The sequence below is a fragment of the Mercenaria mercenaria genome, chromosome 3, assembly GCF_021730395.1.
Source record: "Mercenaria mercenaria strain notata chromosome 3, MADL_Memer_1, whole genome shotgun sequence".
In the NCBI taxonomy this organism is placed as follows: Eukaryota; Metazoa; Mollusca; class Bivalvia; order Venerida; family Veneridae; genus Mercenaria; species Mercenaria mercenaria.
The window spans coordinates 53,921,067-53,946,886 of record NC_069363.1 but is presented as its reverse complement, the minus strand read 5'-3'; the positions used below and the strand labels follow the sequence as shown (position 1 = coordinate 53,946,886).

The window sequence follows — 25,820 nt, the reverse complement described above, 5'->3', positions numbered from 1 at the left end:
TTAAGAGCAAATTTCTATCACTGTTTAATGTTTCCACTTCATACTTAAGGCCAAAAATGACCACATCTAATGGTCCTCTGTGAAGATTGTTCAAATTGTGCCCCTGGGGTGAAAAGAGGCCCCACCCAGGGGGTCCCAAGTTTTACATAGACTTGTATATAGGAAAAAACTTCTTGCCTGAAACTGCAAGACCTAGCCCTTTGATGTTTGGTATGTAGCATTGCCTTGTAGTCCTCTACTAACATTGTTCAAATTATAACCCTGGGGCAAAAAGAGGCCCTGCCCTGGGGGTCCCAAATTTAATATAGACATACAGGGGAAAAATCTTCTTGTCTTAAACTTCAAGGCCTAGGCCTTTGATATTTGGTATGTAGCAATGCCTAGTGGATCTCTAACAATGTTGTTCAAATTATGCCACTGGGGTGGAAACAGGCCCCACCCTGGGGGGGTCACTTGTCATATGGGTTATACAGGAATAAATACTTAAAAAATTATCAGATCATATTTCCTAGACTGTTTAATTATATTAATTACCTGATGACCCCAAGTGATTAGGGGTCATTTGACTGTGACCTTGACCTACTTTCTTGTTTTTTAAGTTACAGCCTTGAAATTTGGATGACATGCACAGTTTTGCACATCGACCTAAAAACTTTCAGTGACCATGAATATGACCTACTGACCTACTTTCTAATATTTTCACATTATTTTGCCATTTTAAACATGTGGTGCATATTATTCAGGTGAGCAATTCAGGGTCATCATGATCCTCTTGTTTTCCATTTACATTGTCATGGCAAACATAGCTTTGAACAAATGGAATTCTTTCAACCAATTTGATAGAAAGGTGCATGGAGCATTCCAGCAAAGTTTAGGAAGTTTAAGAGAAGAAATTGTCTGATCAGGAGTCATTTTGTCTTCGACCTCTAAATCATGTGGAGTGTGGAGAACAGGTAAGTTCTGGAATCCAGAAACAGTGGTTTGGTAAACTGCCCACTACAACATAACTGAAATGCTGTTGAAAATGGCGCTAAAACCCAACATATACAATTTCACATTAGTACTAAGACTGGCTAGCAGAAGCTATGTGAAAGCACACTGTCATCTTTCTTAGAAACTAACATCAACTTGGTCAATACATTCACTTTATTAATTTCTAAACACTGTTTTGTTGGAAAAGAAAACAACTATTTTCTTGCAAACAACAGTGCAGATATTGATTGTCTAATAGAAGTTTAAGACTCCCAAACTTGAACACACTATGACTTTGAACTTGCCTCTTTCTCTAAAACTTTTTGCAAATTTTTTAAACTAGATGCTTTCTTTTCCTCTTTCTTTTGTTTTGATTTCAACAGTTTCTGTTCTTCACTTTTCATTCTTTTGAAAGTCTTGAACTGAACAGAATCTGGCCTCACATTAAAACCATACTGTTCTTTAAACTCTTCTAAAAGAGTGTCAGTCTGGTCTTTTCTCCTTTCATCTTCCTCAGTTTTCTTCTGTTTATCTAGGTACTGTTTCACCATTTTGTCCATGTTAGCCATTGCATTCTCTATCTTTTCATATCTGCAACACACATGGGCACACATTTTATGCATTTCCACATAGTTTATTGGTACAATATAGCCTGATTATGATTAATTATGATGAAAATTTGACCTGCATCTTCTGCCTAAAACTAGTGAAAACCACTAATAAAAAAAATCTGTTTCTTAATTGACTTACGACATGATGTTTCACAATTCTTTCATATGAAAGAAAAACGTCACAGTGATAATGACATTAACACAACGCACTTTAAAAACTTTAATTTTTGAAGCACTGATTTTCATGGATTCGTGGTTGTGTCAAGACAAGGAATTAAATCCCAACAAAGACAATTTGAGCCGTGCCATGAGAAAACCAACATAGTGGCTTTGCGACCAGCATGGATCCAGACCAGCCTGCGCATCCGCACAGTCTGGTCAGGATCCATGCTGTTCGCTAACAGTTTCTCTAATTGCAATAGACTTTAAAAGCGAACAGCATGGATCCTGACCAGACTGCGCAGATGTGCAGGCTGGTCTGGATCCATGCTGGTCGCAAAGCCACTATGTTGGTTTTCTCATGGCGCAGCTCAATTCTTGTTGTGTAACATAAAATTTTAATGTATGCATATCCGGCTGGAAGCTAATGTGAGAATTTAACTACATTTGTATCTGAACAAATCTCTAAAAGAAACCCATCCTAAGAACACTGATGTTTCATCAACTTCCACAAAATAGTTTCAGAAGAGAAAATTAGACAGGACCAAAGAGACAGTGAGCAGCTCGCCACAAGCACTTGAACAGTATTGGTAGTTACTAAACAAGAGCTATCGGAGGTCAGCAACGCTTGACTATTCAACAGCCTTGTCAACTGAATAAATATTGAAGTTGATAAAGGGGCATAGTTTTGTAAACTTGTAAAACAGGGTTATGGAACCTGTACAATGCATATCAGTTCATGACAGTGGACAAATGTGTGAAGTTTCAATCCATTCCCATTTATGGGTACTGAGATACCAGTTTACATACAAAAACTTGACCAAAAACAGCTAAGCCGAAAAAGGGGCATAATTTTGTAAAAATGCCAAGTAGAGTTATGGAACCTGAGCAAAGCATGTCAGATCATGAAAGTGAAATATTGTGATAAGTTTCAATCCATTTCTGTCAGTGGGTACGTAGATAGTAGCTTACATACAAAACCTTAACTCAAAATTTCTGAGCCGAAAAAGGGACAAAATTTTGTAAGCAAAACAGAGTTAAGAAACCTGTACAATGCATACCAGCTCATGACGTTGGACAAGTGTGTGAAGTTCCAATCCATTCCCACCAGTGGGTACTGACTACTGAGATACCAGCTTACATACAAAAATATAACCAAAAACTGCCAAGTAAAAACAGGGGCATTACTTTGTAAAAATGCAAAATAGAGTTATGGAACCTGTGCATTGCATGTCAGATCACGAAAGTGAACAAGTGTGTGAAGTTTCAATACATTCCTATACTGAGACAGTAGCTTACATACAAAACCTTAACCCAAAATTTCTAAGTTGAAAAAGGGGCATAATTTTGTAAAAAAGCAAAACAGAATGTTCAATGTAAGTCAGTTTATCACTGTGAATAAGCGTGTGAAGTTTCAATCCATTCCCATCAGTGGTTACTGAGATACCAGCTTACATATAAAAACTTAACCGAATTGGGGCACAGACGCGGACGCCAACGTATGGGTGAGTCCAATAGGTCTACTTATTCTTTAAATAGTCGAGCTAAAAAGAACATTCATGCCAAATAATTTTGAAAGCAGGCTGATGTTTTTCATAAAGTCACCTAGTAAAAACTTTTTTGGTCTTACCTGAGCGAACAATTTTGGCAGACAATCATCAAGGAACATTTCTGTGAAATTATTTTGAAATTGGGCCCACAGTTTTTGAGAAGAAAGTTTTAATCAATGCTAAAAGTGAGGATTTTCAGACAAAAGCCAGAATTTCTTACCAACCTGAATCTATCAGCTTATAAAATTTCATTGCCAAGGCAACCAAATGATAAATGAATTACTGCAGAAATGCATGCTAAAATGACGTCATAGATGTCATGATTTTAGGTGTCACATACAGTGCAAAATTTCTAGCTTTTAAAGGCACTAACCTCCAGATTTTGGCTAGAAATGATCTTTCTTTTAATTTGTAGTTTAGTTATATTATGAACATTAGAATATGAGTTTTTGTTTCTAAACTATTAAGTTTCAAAGCTTTCTTAAGAAATATAACATTAATTTCCTGATACCTAAAACTTTTCTCTTTTTTTGTTGTACTATCTAGAGGCCAGTGCCTTTAAAAAGCTATTTGTTTGCAGAAACATTTTTCATCAATCTTATGTTTTCAACGGTTTCGAATAATGATCAATATTTAGCAGCTTAAAGGCACATATATTGGAAATTTGTGGGGAATGTAAGAGTCTGAACAATTGTTGGAAAGACAAGAGGTTGTAATGTTAATTATCACAGCCATTTTCAAATAAATTTGGAGGTTTGATTTGTAATACCCATTTTTCATTGATAATTTGGTAATTATATACTAATAACTATGCTGAAGTTGTCCATACTTCAGTAGGAAATTTTCAGTATCCCAAACTAAATTTATGTTCCCATGGAAATGAACCACACAACCTCTACATCTACTTTTAAAATTCAAAGGCTTTGACAATGGCCTATTAAATGAATACATTTTCAGCTACATGTATCTAACTGTATTTGAAAATGATTTTTTATTGCACACACACAATTATAGGTCACATGGCAATTTTCCGGCTTTTGATGTTGGAGGGAAACCTTTCCTGCATTATATCAGGCATGGGAGAGCACCTGGGTAGAGCCGTCAACCTTTTGAAAGCCAACTGGGTGACTTTTTCATTCATGTGGAAAAACTGTATATCCTAGATGAGGTTTCGAACCCACAGAAGAGAGAATCAAGTAATTAAAAATCAGAGACCTTAACCACTCAGCCACAAAGCCCTAGCTGTTAACAACTTTAAATTCTTTATTAACTAGAGATGCTTTTGAGAAAAGCGCATGTCTCCCACAACTGCCTGATCATCTTGTGCATGCACTTTTAGTGCACCCAAAACGTACCCTATACTACTAATTTCACATGCACTTTCGTGCAGGCAAAATGCACCCTATACTACTAATTTATAGTATAGGGTACATTTTGCCTGTATGCAAGCGCATGCGAAATGAGGATTTTTCAGTAATTCAAGGGCCATAATTTCAAAATGCCTGAGCCGATTTGGCTAGTTATCGAACTTGGCTGAGGTCTTATGGTCAGACACACTTTGTTCAAGTTTGGTGAAGATCGGGTGAGAAATGTTCGACTTATGAGTGCGGACAAGCTTTGTGACAGACAGACACACACACACACACACAGACACACACACACAGACTGGAGTAAATCAATATGTCTCCCACACCACTGTGTGGTGGGAGACATAACTACATTTTTCAGTGTGAATGTTTGGATTTTAAACAAATCAGTGATTTACACAGCCTTATTTATATTTTAATGAAGGAAACTGTTTGTAAAATTCTGTATTATGCATGAAAACAAGAAATTAAAGATGACATTTTTGTTTACCAGTACATATTCCTATGGAATCAAAATGGCCACCATGTTTGTAAATTCTTAGAAGTCATAACTTTCTTATTTGAAACTTCTTTTATATCAAGAATTTTTTAACTGAACTAAAAACAAATAAAGTTATGAACAATGTCGTCAGTTCCTTTGATTACCTGATTCTGTCCGCTTCTAATTCTGCTGCTTTTTTATTTTCCATATTTGTTTTCATCTCTTGGAAAGACTGTGTCCAGTTATTCTCAATATCCCACAGGTCTGACAGCTCTTCTCTGCTAGGGTACATTACACCTGGGTTGATTCCTACAACATAATAATATTAAACAAATTTACTTAGTTGAATACTTTAAATTTTGATTACACTGACTGCAAGAACCAACAGGCAAAAATTCCACAATTCTTCAAGACTATCTAATATTAAAAGACTTGCTTCCTTCATACTTGACTGGGCCAACTCATTGTCATAGGTTCCAAAATAATACAGAAGCAGAATAAAATGTCAAGACAGAAGGCTAAATTTGTCTACTGAATATATTGGGGAAGAGATAAAAAATGCAGTGAAACTGAACAAGCAAAGTTTTCAGGCTCTTACAAGTTTACAATGACACAAGGGTTCAGTTGCACCTGATGCAATGATTCACCTGGATGCAAAACTTATATTCAAATACAGTACAGAATGCTTTTCAGTCATTATTTTTTACATTGCACAGGCAATAATATCAAATCACCTTGTACAATTTATGCTTCTTAAATGTCAAAAGGATATAGGAAGATCACTGTGCAACACTTGAATAATATTCATTTTTAGCAAGCTTGAAGGAGGGCCTGCTCAAGACCTGAGCTTTAATATGGTAATGTGCCAAGTATATTTTCACACAAAGTGATGGATTATAAAACTTTCGCCAAAAGCTCACAAGGCACATGTAGCGACAAGGAAATGTTATATCTGCAGTGAAGATAGATCATTTGATTGCACAAATTTATCTATCATTCAGAATAGTTTAGAGAGGCTTCCATTAGGTTGCAAAAAAAGAATACTTTCTTTCTGGATAGAAAAACATTTTTAAAAAGAAATATTAGAATATTCCTAAAAGTAAACACAGCGAATATCAAAAGACATCATCATGATATCTACTCATCAGTAAAATTGCAAGTTATGATATTCAAGCTAATTTTAAATAGGTATGATATATGTTACTAAAGCAGAACTATTTTAATGGAATATTATCCTATGTAATTTTACTTCTATTGAGTAGAGAAAACGTTTGTGTGACAAAATTTAAAAAAAAAAAATTGATTTCCTACTATATTATATAACTTTGTACCAAGCCTTTTTCTCACCATTTTGGGAATGCCACCAACCCAAGTACAATTGGGAAAATACTTCTGTAGTTTGTCTTAATTGGAACTAATGGAAACTTAACAAAATGTACTTGATTTCTTTTTGAATAGCATTTTAAAATGTGTGATGGTATATTGATAACTGTTCACTGAATTTAATGAGTAAAAGTCTACAAAATAGCAAAACTATTGTTGAAAAGCAAAAAAAAAAAAAAACCCTAGGCAGTAACAATTGTTTGGGAATTTTAAGTTCAACATTGGGAAAAAAACAACACCTTTTTGCATTGGGATTGCCTCCTTTTACGGGTGGTAGCTTTATAGGGAAAACTAGATGTGTGTCCATAGGACAAAGATGCCCCCACTCCTGCCACTGTAACATGGTTTAATGACTCAGGTTAAACAATTTTTAAGATGTTTGCAACACAAACTTTTAAGAACCGTATGTGTATTTTTCACTTAGTTGGCCATAACTCTGGCCTAGCTGAGTAAAATCCTAGAGAACACTTCATAGGCTATAAAACAATCCTCTAATGTTTTAACATACATGTTTCACAAACTTTTTTTTTGAGTAAGTCTGGACAAGAAGTCTGGTCGTGTGTAGTGAAATAATGACTGTAGGTAAAATATTTTCGGAGCTACACGTGACAAAACATTAAAATGACCATTTTTTTCCTAGGTCAGGGGCCATAACTCCTACAATACTGAATGAATCCGGACGCGAAACCCCAGGTGCACAACTGCACATGCTGACCAACATTCCTGTAAACTTCGGTGACTCTAGGTCAAATACTTTTGGAGCTACGCGCGACACAACATTAAAATGACCAACTTTTAACTAAGTCAGGGGCCATAACTCCTACACAACTAAACGAATCTGGACGCAAAATCCCAGGTGCACAACTACACATGCTGACCAACATTCCTGTAAAGTTTTGTGACTCTAGGTCAAATACTTTTGGAGCTAGGCGCGACACAACACTAAAATGACAAATTTTTACAAAGTCAGGGGCCATAACTCCTACACGACTGAATGAATCCAGATGCAAAATCCCAGGTGCACAACTACACATGCTGACTAACATTCCTGTAAAGTTTTGTGACTCTACGTCAAATACTTTTGGAGCTAGGTGCGACACAACATTAAAATGACCAATTTTTTACTTCAGTCAGGGGCCATAACTCCTACACAACTGAATGAATCCCGATGCGAAATCCCAGGTGCACAACTACACATGCTGACCAACATTCCTGTAAAGTTTTGTGACTCTACGTCAAATACTTTTGGAGCTAGGCGCAACACAACACTAAAATGACCAATTTTAACAAAGTCAGGGGCCATAACTCCTACAAGACTGAATGAATCCAGACGCGAAACCCCAGGTGCACAACTACACATGCTGACCAACATTCCTGTAAAGTTTTATGACTCTACGTCAAATACTTTTGGAGCTAGGCGCGACACAACATTAAAATGACCAATTTTTTACTTCAGTCAGGGGTCATAACTCCTACATAACTAAATGAATCCAGATGCGAAATCCCAGGTGCACAACTAGACATGCTGACCAACATTCCTGTAAAGTTTTGTGACTCTACGTCAAATACTTTTGGAGCTAGGCGTGACACAACACTAAAATTATCAATTTTTACAAAGTCAGGGGCCATAACTCCTACACGACTGAATGAATCAGGACGCAAAACCCCAGGTGCACAACTACACATGCTGACCAACATTCCTGTAAAGTTTTGTGACTCTACTTCAAATACTTTTGGAGCTAAGTGCGACACAACATTCTCGTAAAGACAGATGGATGGACAGACAAGAGCAAATCTATATGCCCCCACCACTCATTGTGGGGGGGGGGGAGCACAAAAAGCCCAGAATGCTATTCTCCTGGTATGGATTTTGGCGCAAATATGTGGTAAAGCAGTAACACCATTATTTAAACAAGAGCACTGCAATGCTAATCAATATATGCCCAAAGGTATGACCTTTGACCCCAAAGTGTGACCTTGACCTTGTAGCTAGCCATCCAGAACATATCATTTTGATGTGGTTAACATTTATGTCAAATTTCTTCAAAATCCTTCAAGGGGTTCAATAGTTACAGAGCGATGACCTTTGACCCCTAAGTGTTACATTGACCTTGAAGCGAGGCATCCAGAACATGCGCTCTGCAAGTCATCTCGATATGGTGAACATTTGTGCCAAGTTTCTTTACAATCCTTCAAGCAGTTCAAGAGTAACTGAGCGGACACGAAATACACTCATGTGACTATTGATCCCAAAGTGTCAGGGATGGCTCTGGATATTTTTTAGCTGTTGCTAATGCCTTCACCATTTGGCAAAAGTTGGAGCCAAAGAGGAGCCACTGGAGCCAACATTAGTGCCAAAGAAAGATGGGAAATGATAGTTCATTTTACCTGCATTATAAACTACAAGAACAACTAGAGTTGTCACTGGAGTGACGAACTATGCCCCCACAATATGGCCTTGTTATAGAACTAAGCCAATGTCAAAGCTGAACCTGTTTACCTTTGACCTACTGACCTCAAAATCAATAGAGGTCATCTGCTGGTCATGATCAATCTCCCTATGAATTTTCAAGATCCTCGGCCCAAGCGTTCTCAAGTTATTGTCCGAAAAAGGTTTAAATGTTCCGGGTCACTCTGACCTTTGACCTTTGGAACTCAAAATCAATACAGGTCATTTGCTGGACACAGTGATCATGACCAACCTCCCTATTGAGTTTCGTGATCCTAGTCCCAAGCGTTCTGAAGTTATTGTCCGAAAACCGTTTAAATGTTTCAGGTCACTGTGACCTTGCCCTGTGACCTACTGATCTCAAAATCATTAGGGGCCATCTGCTGCGCATAACCAACCTCCCTATCAATTTTCATGATCCTAGGCCCAAGCGTTCTCAAGTTATCATCCGGAAACCGTCTAACTGTTTCGTGTAATTGTGACCTTGACCTTTGACCTACTAGCCTCAAAGTCGAACTTGACCTGTATTTTCATGTTACACCTGTGTACAAAAATTTATGATCCTAGACCCAAGCATTCTCTAGTTATCATCTGGAAACTGTTTACAGTGTAACTGTTCCGAGTCACTGTGACCTTGACCTTTGGCCTACTGACCTTAAAGTAGAACTCGACCTGTATTTCATGATGTTATACCTGTGTACCAAAATTTATGATCCTAGGCCCAAGCGTTCTCAAGTTATCATCCAGAAACCATTTAACTATTCCGAGTTACTGTGACCTTGATCTTTGACCTACAGACCTCAAGTTATCATCCGAACTTGACCTGTATTTTATGATTAGTGTTATTTCTAGAGCGACGCAGCTGGGCGCCCCGCCCTGCCCTTTTTTACTGCCGCCACGCTGCCCTTAAAATATGCCCTTTTGCCTTTGATCTTCTGCTAAATCCCGCCAATTTCCCTGTTGACATGCCTCGACGTTTTTTGATCAGCAAATTACGTCACGGCGTGTGCACACAGGTAATGAGAATCAATAAAGTGTTACAACTAATTGATAAAGAGTATGGATCCTGTGAAATGTCAAAAAGGCGTGCGTAAGCGGCCAGCTGATTACCGAGCACGTGAAAAGTGCCCTAGATTTCTTTGTGCAAAATTTAAATTAGATCGTTGTTTAGTACAATAACAAGTATAATATCAGTCCAGTTTGATTCTACTGTAATTTAAACTAGAAAATGCACAAATTTTAATGAATATCGAAAGTAAAAGTAAGTTTAGAATGTCCGTTCACGAGTCTTATTACTCCTGATGTCGTGTGCAATTTTTCCATATTTCCTTCAAAAAAGCTGACAGTCGGGGAATTTTTTATGTTGAGAAACATCAAAATTTGAGGAACTATCTCTGGTTTACCCTAGTGGGTCATGTAAACTGAGTAAAAACTACTTTCAGACAACATTCCGAAAGTGTACCAGTATCCGGATTGTATATTTTGGATATGCGTTTTAGTAAACTTTAACCTGACTAATAACACTTTTCTGTTAATGAAATATTGATGAAAGACCTGATCAATACAACACGACTTCTGATAATTATTAGTTTACAATGTGTCCTGAAACAGGCCTTTAACTATGTTGTTTACAACATGATTTGGTTTCAAGATTAAGCTTATATTAATTAAGGCCCTCCACTATTTCATATGAATAAGTTAACATTCTTTGTGACATTTTTTAAGAGAAAGGCTTGAATGGTTTAACCTAAACTATAAAGTAAGTAAAAAGCCTTTGTAAATTTTGTTACTGGTTTTGGGAAGATTTACCACTTTATTCTGTGACATTTCTTTTAAGTGTGCAATAAAGATAAATGGAATACATATTAACTATAGACATCTAGAAATGCAACTACTGCTATGGTAACTTTCACATCTAAAAGAGCACCCTGCCCCTTTCGGACAGCATCCTGCCCCTTTTTGGCAGCACCCTGCCCTTTTTGAGCTCTAGAAATAACACTAATGATGTTACACCTGTGTACCAAAATTTATGATCCTAGGCCCAAGCATTCTCAAGTTATCATCCGGAAACCATTTAACTGTTCAGGGTCCCTGTGACCTTGACCTTTGACCTACTGACCCCAAATTCAAACTTGACCTGTATTTTCTGATGTTACACCTGTGTACCAAAAATTATTTAAATCAGTCAAGCCTTTCATAAGTTATCATCCGGAAACCATGAAAACCACCGGACCGACCAAACGACCAACCGACAAGCTCACTCCTATATACCCCCAAACTTTGTTTTGTGGGGGTATAAAAACAAATAAAACGCTTTGAAATAAGATAACGCGCAAACACGAGATGACGCGAGATTATCTCCAGTTGCCATTCTGTGTATTTTATAGTTCTTTGGTCAAACCAGTCACTGTAAATGCTTACCCGAAGCTTCACCATGTGCTGCATATAATCGTCTCAGTTTATTTCTTCTTTTTCCACGAAAACCTTCTGTAAAAATAACATCAGGCATTTTGCCATAATGTTTCAACTTCTGTGCACGATTCAATCCTGAGCAATCCCTAATTTTGGCGAGTTTTAACTCGTATTCTTGTTCATCAAACTCAGGATCTTCAGTGTCTGTCAAAACATATGTACGTTGGAATGGTATAGTTATGACTCGACCTGTATGCGCCAATTTTTGATTTTGTCCTCTAAACAAATTTACAATTCTCATGGAGGCTGCCATCTTTCCTACTTCGTAATTTTGTCCAATGATTGATTTGCTTACATATTTCCTTGTCCAATCACGAACATTTTATATGCAGTTTGTGACACTATAACAAGGTTTTGAGCTAATAATGAGTCAATTTGAAGTCTTAAAAACGTTTACAACGAGAAAAGAACCGTGAAATAAAACGCCTTTTGATCTAGATGATCGGAAATAATATAGCAGTCTATTCATTTATTTAGACGTCAACATGGCAGACACAGCGACAGAGATGCCGGTAGTAAATGAAACTGTTAATGCAACAGCAGAGAATGTTACGGCTAAAATTCCAGCAACTCCTGAGGGAATGTTTGTGGCATATAGCAGTCTCGTAATCATGGCATTGGTACCAATATTTCTTGGTTCATTCCGCTCTGTGCGGTACCATAAGGAACAAAAGGTACAGGCATAATTTTTAATTTTTCCATGCTATGAACATGATGAATTATTGAATTGAATTTATCAGTAGACATAGATCAACTCTGTATTTAATTTTTGATTTTGAAAAATTAAGTAACCCAAAACTGTCTGAATTTCCTGCTTGTTTTATTATACATAAATATGGAACATTTCATTTTAAGCTGTCAGGGACGGGTATCCCAACGATGTTATGCCGATAATTAGTCTAAATAATTGAACCTCGGGCAGAACCGATTTAATTTTGAATTTTACGATTGTCCTACCTAGGTCTCAACCAGAAACAATCAAAACTGTGTGAAACTGTGTTTATGAAATACGATATATCATAGCACATTTCCTTTGCCAATGCTACTGTTGTTTTAAATCATAAGAGTAAATAAACACATAAGACTGACATATTATCAAAAATTTGTTGTAAAACAATTAACCTCTAACGTTTCATCGTCTTCAGTAATGGTGTCGAGCCTTCGTGAATGAAAGCTCGTGTAGAATTGTTCACGTTTGGGCCTTTTCAATATGTAGTACACTCGTGTTAATCAATTTTAACAATGCATAGTTGAATTTTCTCATGAAATTCGTAATATATACATCATTGAAAAGGAAAAATTACAGCTTTCTGTGTTATGAATTTTTTTTATCCGTTGACATTATTAAAACATACTCTCAGCCAACGGATTCCATTGGTTACTTACGCAAGAAGGACAGTGCTACCACATTCTACCTTTATCTGGTTTCCGAGGCGATATCGACAAGTCAAAATATTACATTTCAACTCTACAGTACAAATATTGACTAGCCGTAATTTTCCTTACCCGCACGACAGTTGTTCCAATTATTTTCGTTTTTCGCTGGAATTTGCATGACCATCCTGTAGTCCAAATAATTGTACTCGAGAGTTGAATATCGTTAAATTTTTTTGACTTGTCGATATCCGCCTCTAGGTAGACAACGTAAAATATAAAAATGTAAAATCGGTCTACCCAAGGTCTCATTATTTAGACTAGACCATCATGCTGATTGTTTCTGTAATTCACATGACGATCATGCCTGGAAAGTCTTGCCGGTTATTTTCATTATTGGTGCGACTAATTAAAATACAGTACATATACAAGTAAAGTTTAGTTAATCTTTCCTGAAGTTTTCCCTGCTTATCAGATCTCTATAAAGTACCAATTATTATGACAATTTTAGCATGCACATGCCTAGCCTTACTCATTTGGCTTATCGGGATAACATATTTTATGATCTGATATTTTATAGGACTTTGTCATCCCTCTAAGCTTTACCAGTATCTGCATTTTACTGTTAGGAAAACGAAGACATTAAAAAATGCAAAAATGTCATAATATTACAGCGTTGTAGATAGCTTGCATAAATGCGTATTTTACCCTTAAAAAATAATGGGATACACTCATTGTCTGATTTTCTTGCGTATATTTTACGCAAACTCCGAAGAACTTACGTCAACACCAGAATTACTTTGCGTGACAAAAGTAAACAGCTGATTCGAACTTCCGCTAAATGAGCTGATCAGTTACCGATAAATGCGGCCTTCATTAGCCATCCCATTTCTAAAACCTGTACGCCAGTCTAGGATTAATCTATGTTGTCTGGACTCACTGCACACTTTGGTCTATTGGTTTTATGAAGACGGTCAAGTGCTTACGTGTGTTGTCTTTTTGCATAATAAAACAACTGAAACTCGACACTTTCTTTGGGCCAGAACGTGTTTCGAGTAGAGCAACAGTGGTGCCTATTATTAATGAATTGATGACTGGCATTTTTAAAAGAAATAAAGCACATGTTTCAGTAAATCAGACTAAGCTTGATAGCTGGAAGACAAGTTTTCCATGACTTGAGGTTGTAGAAACAAATGACGAGGTTCGCCTTAAGTGCAGCCTTTGCACAAAATTTAACACTGGGAATGTTTGGGCTTTGGGAGGTGCCCAAAATATCCAGAAGTCTGCTATTGACAGATACGTTATTTTATGGTATCCAAACCTGTCAGATATTTAAAATGAAGCCCGAAATTCTGGCTGAAGAGTTATTTCAAGACAATAAAATACATTTTCTGTTGCTGCTTGTTTATAAATTAACAAAACTGGACCAATTAAGGTGCGTAGGAAGCATTTTGGGATTGAGGGGGCACAACCTGTATTTTGATAATTATTGAGGGGGCACAGTCAATGGGTAATTTAACTTTTTACCTCCGTGATGTGAAAAGTGGGGGTATAATTTACCCACCTAGTCAAACACATTAGACTATTTACTCCCATGCTCTGAAAAGTGGGGGGTATTTACCCACATGGTCAAAAAATTATCTACAACGCTGATCTTATATACAGGTCAGACTTACTTGCTTAAATAAATTAAACATTAATATTCATGTAGAAACTTCAAATGGGTTGAAGTTAATTCATATTTTTAAATAAGAGACTTAAATCTTCGAAAATATTATGTGACAGGTGCGAGGAGATATCTACCCCGACACCGGTTTCATTAAACAGCAGACTGCCAATGACACTAAATTGCAGAAACAAAACACAAAATATACATTCATAAATGTCAGCGAGGCAAGTTTATGCTTTAATGTCAACACAAATTCATTATTAGAGATGTAATTATTACAAATACTTTGTACATGTACCAGAAAACTTTCCCAATGGATTTCATTGGGGATTTCCTAACAGAAATATGCAGAATAAGTTTGGATGTGACAGAGAAAGCGACAGTCAAAAGTTATCATGTCCCGAAATGTCCTATTATTTGGACTAGCACATACCTGCATTATGTTGAATCACTTATGCACAATTTATTGAATTAAAAATATAATATGAAAAGTAAAATCACGGCATTAAGGGTATGATAACTTAACTATCATTAATGTATGCATTGATTTAATATCAAACAATGAACTTGATTCTATAATAGCTAGTATTTTTAACTAAGATATACCTTAAACAAAAACTAGAAATTTCGTGCAGATAAGACTACTAACATGCACAACTGTGCGAATAAGAAAAATAAACGGCAGGACTGGCATGCCAGTAGACACTTCCTTGAAGCTGTGGTTTCGAGTTAAACTGCAATTTCAACAGATTTCTTACACCAAGGACTTAAATTCATTCACAGAACCACTGTCAGAATGTCTGTAAAAACAACAATATCATAGACCTATGTATGACCCAAAAATTATATGCACCAAGTGTGTCCATTTGTTACCTGTAGTCATTGGCCATATGTATTTCTGCACCTTTAAAAAAGAGTAACCAAAGCCATAGAGAAAATAACCCCAATAATCAAATGTATATATAGCAGGTTACAAATTGACTCACTTGTGCAGGGGTGCACATTCTATGCCATAGAAAATTAAACATTGCGTTTTGCTGCAAATGTAAAATGAGGCAGTAATTTTACAACATCCCCCTAAAAGGACTTTAATGACTCTATATATAGTCCATGTAATAGTAACAAAGTCACGCAAATGTTAGGAAATGCCAAACTTCATGAAATTAGAATGCAGTGGCTGTAATGGAGTCCAAAAGAAAATCTTGCAGGTTCCCAAAATTTTAGTTTTACAAGCATTACTGAAATTACCATAACAGCTAAAATTGTATGAAGTATTTTGTTTAAAAGACATTTTTCATCACTAATTTGAAACCTTGACAGAACCCTGATCATAAATGACAATATAATTTACATGAGTGGCAACATTCAAGAAGATGCATTTAAATTATAAATAATCAACATTGATTTTTGCAGGACTCTGGAGAGAAGCCGGAGACCATGTCGAGCAAGGATGCAGCTATGTTTCCAATCATAGCAAGCTGTACATTGTTTGGAATTTATCTTGTCTTTCAGGTAAGTTTCTTTTCTTTGAATATCTGTCAAATAGTGGTTGGGAATAAACCATGGATACTTGACTTTAAGATTGACATGAGTGACCAGTGCATTCTTAGACATTTCAGAGATCTTTTTTGAAAACTGTGCAAACCAAAGGAATGTTTCAGAACTCGAAGATTTGATTCATGTAACGTTTGAATGTTTAAATGCAGATTTATGTGACTAAAAAGTTTTCACTTTAATTTTCTTTTTAGTATTGGGTAGAAATGCAACAGCTTTCAGGGTTGTTTGAATGACAAAAGAAATTTTGAAAAGTTTACAGACTTTAGAAGAAATAATCATAACCAGAACTACTGCCATGTAAAAGTTGATTTATATATATATTATAACTTATTAAACATTTTTTTAAGTATATAATTTATGTAGTAGAATTTGATTCACGCTGATGGTTCATTGTTTATATGTTAGACAGGCTTGTCTGCATCTAATGCCCGTGATGTTGTTTTCATCATGCCACTTTTTACAGACCTGTGTTTTATGTATTTCATTATATACTTGTAACAAGTGTTTATATTTGCAGATATTCTCCAAAGAATACATCAACATGTTATTGGCTGTGTACTTCTTCTTCCTTGGTGTGCTAGCATTAGCACATATTGCCAGGTAACTGGAACAATTTGCAAACTTTCTTCAATGTGTAGAAAAAATATTTTCTATCTATTAATACTGAAACAAATCAAGATACTGCATAAATGTTTTGCAAAGTATACTTAACATGGTTTAGACTTCCATGAAAGCTGTTTCACAATAAGCAGAATTTAGTATATTCTATTACAATTTTAGACCTTATTGCTTGTTTCACATTCATTGTCACTTATTTTAAGAGTGTGAAAATGCCTTTATAGAACATAATGGTATAAACTATGCAGATAACCTAGTGACAAGATAGTACCAAAAAACTAGATATGTTTTAAGATTGAATGTTTGACCAAACTCATATAAAGTTTTAACAAATGGGCCTTACTGAATTGAGTTTAGCAGAATTATTCTTAAAATTTAAAAAAACAAGATCTACATGTTTATGATGTGCAAAATGGAATGTGTTTGTAATATTTCAGCCCCATCTTACATCCCCTGATCCCTCCACTGTTCCCTAACCAGGAATACCACATGATCTTCACACAAGGTCCTGCAGAGAAGAAAGAAGGTATGTTACTGTGTAATTGATATTTCAAGATAGAGTTACAGGTAGATAAACCAGTCGAGAGACTGAGGAAAAAATTAAAGCAAGAAATACATTTCAATTTCACAACTTCATTTTCATTACTCATGTCGAAGATAATATCTGTATTATGCTGAAGTTTCCAATTTGTTTATGTAGCTCTTTCCTTAACATGATTTTAAAAATTTGTACCTCTAGCTGTCAAATGTATAGTGGTAATTTCATGTTATTATAAGAACACCATAATTTGAAATATTCAAAATTATTCTTTCTTTTAGAAATAGTAAATTGGAAGTTTGATAGAAAAGATCTGCTAGTGATACTCTTGTCTGGGGCTGTAGGACTCTGGTATCTCATTAAAAAGGTGAGGGAGCTTTAACTGATTCCAGTGACCTGGTCATGGTGTATATTATGAACTTATCTGTACTGGTTCTTGTTGTGAGAGTCCAACAGGTATATTATGTACTGGTTCTTGTTAGAATCTCACAAGAGTATTATGATCTTACCTGTACTGGTTCTTGTTGTTAGTCTCACAAGAATATTACGAACTTACCTGTACTGGTTCTTGTTGTTAGAGTCTCACAAGAATATTTACCTGTACTGGTTCTTGTTGTTAGAGTCTCACAAGAATATTATGAACTTACCTGTACTGGTTCTTATTGTTAGAGTCTCACAAGAGTATTATAAACTTACCTGTACTGGTTCTTATTGTTAGAGTCTCACAAGGATATTATGAACTTACCTCACAGTACTGGTTCTTGTTAGAGTCTCGCAAGAGTATTATGAACTTACCTGTACTGGTTCTTGTTGTTAGAGTCTCACAAGAATATTTACCTGTACTGGTTCTTGTTGTTAGAGTCTCACAAGAATATTATGAACTTACCTGTACTGGTTCTTGTTGTTAGAGTCTCACAAGGATATTATGAACTTACCTCACAGTACTGGTTCTTGTTAGAGTCTCGCAAGAGTATTATGAACTTACCTGTACTGGTTCTTGTTGTTAGAGTCTCACAAGGATATTATGAACTTACCTCACAGTACTGGTTCTTATTGTTAGAGTCTCACAAGAGTATTATAAACTTACCTGTACTGGTTCTTGTTGTTAGAGTCTCACAAGGATATTATGAACTTACCTCACAGTACTGGTTCTTGTTAGAGTCTCGCAAGAGTATTATGAACTTACCTGTACTGGTTCTTGTTGTTAAGAGTCTCAAAAGAATATTATGAACTTAACTGGTTAAGAGTCTCACAAGAGTATTATGAACTTACCTGTACTAGTTCTTGTTAGAGTCTCAATAGAATATTATGAATTTACCTGTATTAACCATATTCCATATCACTGATACACTTTCGGGGCATATGTCAGTTTACAGTGACAGCTTTTGGTGACTGCTGCATTTTGAAATATTTTTATTTAAGTAGATTTCTTATCTTTAATTCTGCAATTATTCTAAGTAAGGGAGGCAAGTTATTGAGAAATAATGTAAAGAAATGTTACTGAACTGTCGTAGTTTACACAAATTTTCTGTAAAAAGTTATGTCTCTAAATAAAATAAAAACTTGTATTTTCAGCACTGGGTCGCCAACAACCTGTTTGGTCTGGCATTTGCAGTAAATGGTGTGGAGTTCCTGTCTCTGAACAGTATTAGCACAGGCTGTATCCTCCTTGGTGGCCTCTTCGTCTACGATGTCTTCTGGGTGTTTGGAACAAATGTCATGGTCACTGTAGCAAAGTCATTCGAAGCTCCAATTAAATGTAAGCCCTAGAGAGAGAGTTCATGTATAATTTTGACTCATTACTGTAGAATTGATTGAATTTTGTAAAAATTATGAAAAGTAAGGTGATCATCCTTGAAAAATTATACCATTAGAACCAGATAGATATTGTTGTGAAATTAAATACACCCTTGCCTGAAATAATGCAGAGAGTGGCACCTTCAGTCTTCTTTCACTGTTAAAGCTGGAAAATCGCATAATGAAGTAATGAGTGTCAATGTGACTTAATGAACAACAAAATGAGAGAGGATTCTGCATAGTAAATTCTCATGCACTTAAATGTGGGAGTGAAGCTGTTTTCTGCTGTACCGGTAACTCTTTAAGAATGCTACTAAAGAAACTGGAATTACTCCAGACCTTGTTGTCTTGTTTTATCCATTATGTGTTGTGTAGTGTTAAATGGTAGTTTAGTTTTTTGTATGCATGGAAGCAGTTTCTGTAGTTCAACAGTGAAGGTATAAAATGAGCCGCGCCATGAGAAAACCAACATAATGGCTTTGCGACCAGCATGGATCCAGACCAGCCTGCACATCCATGCAGTCTGGTCAGAATCCTTGCTGTTCGCTTTCATAGTCCATTGCAATTAGAGAAAGCGTTAGCGAATGGCATGGATCCTGACCAGACTGCGCGGATGCACAGGCTGGTCTGGATCCATGCTGGTCGCAAAGCCACTATGTTGGTTTTCTCATGGCGCGGCTCAAATATATAGATTTAACTTTATCAAATATATTTTATGCTCATGAAACTGTATACATCATGGATTACAGAGAACACAAACTATATTTTCAGTGGTGTTCCCCCAGGATCTGTTAGAGAATGGTCTTGGAGCAAGCAACTTTGCCATGCTTGGTCTTGGTGATATAGTTATACCTGGAATTTTCATAGCTCTTCTTCTTAGATTTGATATCAGGTAATAATATTAAGCAATCTGAAGGTAGACATATGTGTAAGGAAGAAAAACCGACCATTTACATCCAGCTGACGATTACGTTTGACTGTGTTCTCCAAAATTTGTTATTTTAATGAATATGGAAGTTTTAAATTCAGTGAGCTATTACTGTGAACAGCATAATTTGTTAAGAACTTTATTTATTTACTCTATGATCTGAACCAGTAAATAGCTGATTTCTGATTTCTGTATGCCACACTGTTAACTGTTAAGAGTGTTCTCATTAGTAAAATTTCATTTTAGACTCTACAAATGTCAAAAAAGTTAATCTAGCCAATAGGTTCAAAGAAACAAATTTATACGTTTGTAGTAATTTTCTGTTACACTATGTATGATTAACTTTTCAGCCAAAAGAAAGAAAGCCGTGTATATTTCTATGCCAGTTTCCTTGCATATTTCTTGGGGCTGCTTCTGACAATTGTAGTCATGCATTTCTTCAAACATGCACAGGTAAGCTTTCCTTTTGATTTTACTCTGTATATCTATATAAAATTCTTAAATACAGCATATTGAGAGAATGGAGTATTCACCTAAGACTTTGACAGGATCTGATATGACCATCAAAAATGTAGGTCACAAGTTCGAAGTCATTGTTTCACTTCTGTCCTCGTTTTCTTGCTTGGATACAGTAAAACTTGTCTTAAGTAGCCAGCCAACGAGTGGGAAAAAACTTAAGACGGGTTGGCTGCTTAATAGAGGTGACCGCTAAAGCAGGTTTTACTGTAATGGTATAACTGCTTCCAAAACGATACTGAAAGCAGTTGTATAGTTATGTCTCCCCCAGGAGACATATTGTTTTTGCCCTGTCCGTCCGTCCGCCCGTACGTCACACTTCATTTCCGAGCAATAACTGGAGAACCATTTGACCTAGAACCTCAAACTTTATAGGGTTGTAGGGCTGCTGGAGTAGACGACCCCTATTGTTTTTGGGGTCACTCCGTCAAAGGTCAATGTCACAGGGGCCTGAACATTGAAAACCATTTCCGATCAATAACTAGAGAACCACTTGACCCAGAATGTTGAAATTTCATAGGATGATTGGTCATGAAGAGTAGATGACCCCTATTGATTTTGGGGTCACTCCGTCAAAGGTCAAGGTCACAGGGGCCTGAACATTGAAAACCATTTCCGATCAATAACTAGAGAACCACTTGACCCAGAATGTTGAAACTTCATAGGATGATTGATCATGAAGAGTAGATGACCCCTATTGATTTTGGGGTCACTCGGTCAAAGGTCAAGGTCACAGGGGCCTGAACATTGAAAACCATTTCCGATCAATAACTAGAGAACCACTTGACCCAGAATGTTGAAACTTCATAGGGTGATTGGTCATGAAGAGTAGATGACCCCTATTGATTTTATGGTCACTCCGTTAAAGGTCAAGGTCACAGGGGCCTGAACATTGATAACCAGTTCCAATCAATAACTTGAGAACCACTTGACCCAGAATGTTGAAACTTCATAGGATGATTGAACATGCAGAGTAGATGACCCCTATTGATTTTGGGGTCAGTCTATTAAAGGTCAAGGTCACAGTGGCCTGTTTATGTAAAATCATTTTTTGGAAATAACTTGAGAACCACTTGACCTACTATGTTGAAACTTAATGGGATGATTGGACATGCAGAGTAGATGACCCCTATTTATTTTGAGGTCACTTGATCAAAGGTCAGGGTCACAGGAGCCTGAACAGTGACTTGAGAACCACTAGGCCAAGAGTGTTGAAATTTAGCGGGATGACTGGACATGCCAAGTAGATGATCCCTATTGCAGCCAACCATCAGTGTCTCTTTGACTTTCGCTCCTGACCCCTATTGACTTCTTGCCTATAGGACTTTGCATTGGGGGAGACATGCGCTTTTTTACAAAAGCATTTTCTAGTTTTATTTGCATTAAGTTAGATTGATTTTCACTGCAGACTTTGCAAATTAATTTTATTTTGTTGTATATTTGATGAATGTATTCAATATTTCAGCCTGCCCTGTTATACCTGGTGCCAGCATGTATAGGTGTACCAGTATTTGTAGCGCTTATCAGAGGTGAAATCAAACAGCTCTTCAGGTATGTAACACATTTATTTCACACTGAAACTTTGATAAATTAGGGAGTTGACTCTTGCTCGCTTAATTATATGAAATTGATAGATGTAACCTTTTTAGATATACAGAGCTAAAGCATTTAGTCTGTCTGGTTAACTCCATAGTCTGATCAAAAGACTTTGAACCAGGAGGTCATTAGTTTGTATCCAAGCCAAGAGGTACTTGACTAAAGAGAATATGTTTATTTATCTTTTGATAAAAGTGTGGATATTGTCTGTTACAGAGACAGAGTAATACCTGAAATCAAGGAACTCCAGCAGGGTTAAGTTGCTGTAACTGACTGCTGTATACACCTGAAATACTGTTGAATAGTTGCATTAAACTCCCCCTCCCCCACCCCACCAAAAAATACAAAACATTTATTTAGAACAAAGAGCTCATTGACAGGCTTACTGCTGAAGTTATTCATCATTTATCCACTTTTGTTTTTAAACTTGTCAGCATACATTTTCACAAGGCAGTTTATCGTCTTGCATTTAATACTGCATAAATTTTACAAATACAAAATGTTCTCCACATGATATCCTTATTACCAGAGCTTGTCCTGAGAATGTTTTGGGGGCAGGGTTGCCAAAAGGTTATGGTATCCGATGCCAAGTCACATGCTCCTGACCTTTTGAGTCATGCTTGGGTTGTCTTGTTAGGAAACCATAGACTTGCAAAAGGTCAGTGGTTCTTATCCAGGTGAAGAAAGGCAGGGAAAAGGCACCTTGGGTCCTCCTCAACTGTAAAGTGTAAAAGTTGGAAAATTGCCATATGACATGAACTGTGTCATTGTGACTTAAATCCAACAAGCATTTTATATGTGCATTAAATTTGTATGATTAATTTATGAAATTCTTATAACAGTTATGAGGACCATCCAGAACCAGAAGTGAAGGAGGGAGAGAAGAAAGACAGTGCAGCAGAGACGAAAACAAAGAAGGATAAATGAGCAGGAAATTAAAACACTTGGTGCTGGTCATAATCTTATTGTTGAGAAATTTGTTAAAATGTATACCAGAGACATGCCTGCTCTGTGTTACATCTGGGGTTCCGAACTGAACTGAAAGATGATGGTTGCATTTGAACTCCAATAATAAAAAAAGATTTATATGTTCTTAATTGTGAACTACATGTTTGTTGTTAATTGTTGTTGCATATTTTTCTGCATACATTAACATACAGACATTTTAAAAAATATTTCTCCTACTCTTTTCATAAAGTGCCATTTTGAAGTCAGTGTTGATATTTTGATTTTTTTTTTTAAGTTGATACTAGAAATATCAGGATGGAAATCCTCATAAAAATAAGAAGATCAGTTGAATGTGAATTTTTTTAATATCATTTTAGGCTTAAATGAAAAGTTTTCTTGTCTGTTCTTACATCATTTTTGGATTTTAAAAATGTTTCAATTTTCATTTTAAAATATTGACATTGCTTTGACTTTTTAATTACAGAAGTATAATTGCATGCCTGTTTGTATGTAAATGAAAATAAATCATGAATAATAGACTACATTATGAATTGGTTGTTGAAATTCAATTCTGTGCCTTTTTCCAGACCTGTTAATCTACGAAATTTAAATTAACAGTTTAATAACTGAGTAAAAATCAATATTTCCGTAATTTATTTTCAGATATAAAGTTTTTATATATTGAATTGATAATACATGTATATATTTGAAAATCTTATTTAAGAAATACAACTGTCTGCTATAACTTGTACAGTATCTTTGTGTTGAGTGGGACCTAATGTGGATCAGATTTTAGAAGTTTTAAAAATGCTTTTTTTGTGCCACTGTAAGGTGTTTTAGTTCAAATTTACTGTCTTAATATTGATGGTGGTATTTTTTACAAAGCTTATCATGTTGTTTGAAAAAGAATCTCCACAGCTTCTCACAGAGTCATTCTGAGTCACGCTTTCAGTTGTGTTTGGCTTCCATCACATTGTGACAGCTGTAATGATAACTTATGTTTTCTTGCATTTTAAAAGTATACATGAAATCATTGAAAGTTTGTATGCTATGTGTATCATTTTTTTCTCCTATGTTCTCTTTCAATAGATTTTATCATTTCATTTTTCACTTTATTTTTCAAAGCAGATATCATCATAATAGGCAAATTATGTTTTAAGATTGTAGTTTTATGAACATTTTAGTAAATGTTTGTTTTGAGGGAAGTGTGTGTGTAGGTGTATAAAACTTATCCATTCAGTAATTTTAATAATGTTATCTTTGTCTAGTCTTAATCTACTTTTTAGTTGACATAGTATTATTTATTAAAAGTGTTACTTAGTATCATTGTCAAACCAGGGGACAAGTTTCAAAATTCCAGTATCTGATTGCTTGTTTCTATGAAGACTTAAGAACTCCCATGAAATTGTTGAATGGCAAGAAGGGGCCACAATGGTCAAGTGGCTGCAGCATATCACATGCCCTTCTCCGCTGTGTGTTGAAACCTCGTTTAGCTCTTTCAAGTGAGGCCACCTGGCTGGGTTATGAAAGGTGATGTTTCTACACATTTAGTGTCATAACGCATCTCACCACATCAGAGAAAGCTTTGCTGTTCTACACAATAACACATCTCGTCTCTAGAGAAAGCAAAAATTATTTTACACATTCTGCATATAAGGGTTGAGGAAAGAATGTTTTGAAAGTGTATACATTAGTAGATAGAGGAAGTTGTTTATTTGATACATGTAGTGTCTCAACAGGTTCAAAATACAAGAATGTTCTCCTGTCATTTGGTTGTATGTAGTAAAGATGCCATTTTATTCAGCGTGAGAAAACATGATGTATTGTATGAACATAAAACATTCTTTTGTATGTAGCTGCTTCTGTCCTTTTAATAGAAGATTGTCAAAAATAGTTGTGTACGGGTAAGCACATAAAACCATCTACTGTAATCTAGATTACAATTTAATGCAGATATATGTATTTTCTGATTTTCTCGCACATTTCTGTTAGTCCTATTCAATAATCTGATACACAAAAAATATTGTTGTTCATCTGTTTGTAAAAACTACCCTTACTTGTGCAATGAGATTTCATTAAGTATGCTGTTATAAAGAGATATTAATTTACAGTTGAATAAAGAAGCATGACATCATCAATTGTTTGTATTGTTCTTTGTTGGCATATTTCTTTACACAAGCAAAATTTACACTGGGCAGCCTTTCTAAACAGAACATCTCTCATAACAATCAGTGTTGTAGGTGGAATGTATGTTACATAGGTTAGTCTGCCAGCTAGGTGGCATTTATTATTCCCCAGAATTTTTTGTTGTCCATCCGTTCAAGCTCATATCTATGACATGGTTTAGGCATAGGAAATGGAGATCAATATAATTGCACCTTTACTAATCCTACCAGGTGTTCTGTGTTACAGAAGTGCCTCTATTGTGCCATTTTGATACAAGCAAAACTGTATTATTATCTGCACTATTAATTACTGGTAATTCATTTTTAGCTCGACTTTGCGAAGAAAATGTAGAGCTATTGCACCCGCCCCGGCGTCGGCGTCGCCGTTGGTTAAAGTTTTTGATAAAGTCAAATATCTCTGTTACTATCAAAGCTATTGACTTGAAACTTAAAATAGGTATTTACTATCAAAGTCTACACCAGGAGAACAATCCCCATAACTCTGATTTGAATTTTGACAGAATTATGCCCCTTTTTAACTTAGAATATTTTATTAAAGTTTTTGATAAAGTCAAATATCTGTGTTACTGTCAAAGCTATTGACTTGAAACTTAAAATAGTTACATTTTTTTTGTATTTACTATCAAAGTCTACAGCAGAAGAAACAATC

At 35.8% G+C, this 25,820-nt stretch overlaps 2 protein-coding genes across 2 annotated transcripts; one reads left to right on the top strand and one right to left on the bottom strand.

The window, feature by feature from the left end:
- Nucleotides 1–1,128: 1,128 nt before the first annotated feature.
- LOC123524732 (growth arrest and DNA damage-inducible proteins-interacting protein 1-like) lies at nucleotides 1,129–11,732 on the bottom strand. Its single transcript, XM_045303167.2, has 3 exons — nucleotides 11,394–11,732; nucleotides 5,305–5,449; nucleotides 1,129–1,563 (listed from the first exon to the last, which is right to left on the bottom strand). Exons 1-3 carry the CDS (start codon nucleotides 11,695–11,697, stop codon nucleotides 1,260–1,262), a joined length of 753 nt encoding a protein of 250 aa, XP_045159102.1. The 5' UTR covers nucleotides 11,698–11,732; the 3' UTR covers nucleotides 1,129–1,259.
- Nucleotides 11,733–11,908: 176 nt separating this feature from the next.
- On the top strand, nucleotides 11,909–25,119 carry LOC123524731 (minor histocompatibility antigen H13-like). The gene is made up of 10 exons (XM_045303165.2): nucleotides 11,909–12,118; nucleotides 15,901–15,999; nucleotides 16,562–16,644; nucleotides 17,100–17,188; nucleotides 17,482–17,567; nucleotides 18,776–18,959; nucleotides 19,769–19,889; nucleotides 20,276–20,378; nucleotides 21,907–21,992; nucleotides 22,880–25,119. Exons 1-10 carry the CDS (start codon nucleotides 11,930–11,932, stop codon nucleotides 22,962–22,964), a joined length of 1,125 nt encoding a protein of 374 aa, XP_045159100.1. The 5' UTR covers nucleotides 11,909–11,929; the 3' UTR covers nucleotides 22,965–25,119.
- The last annotated feature ends 701 nt before the right edge of the window (nucleotides 25,120–25,820 follow it).

Coding starts and splice junctions, on each gene's coding strand:
- LOC123524732 (XM_045303167.2), bottom strand. CDS start 11,697: ATGGCAGCCTCCATGAGAATTGTAAATTTGTTTAGAGGACAAAATCAA. Junction 5,450..11,393: donor AGCACATGGTGAAGCTTCGG/GTAAGCATTTAC, acceptor ATTATGTTGTAG/GAATCAACCCAGGTGTAATG. Junction 1,564..5,304: donor TTAGAAGCGGACAGAATCAG/GTAATCAAAGGA, acceptor TGTGTGTTGCAG/ATATGAAAAGATAGAGAATG.
- LOC123524731 (XM_045303165.2), top strand. CDS start 11,930: ATGGCAGACACAGCGACAGAGATGCCGGTAGTAAATGAAACTGTTAAT. Junction 17,568..18,775: donor TCTGGTATCTCATTAAAAAG/GTGAGGGAGCTT, acceptor TTGTATTTTCAG/CACTGGGTCGCCAACAACCT. Junction 21,993..22,879: donor GAAATCAAACAGCTCTTCAG/GTATGTAACACA, acceptor TTCTTATAACAG/TTATGAGGACCATCCAGAAC.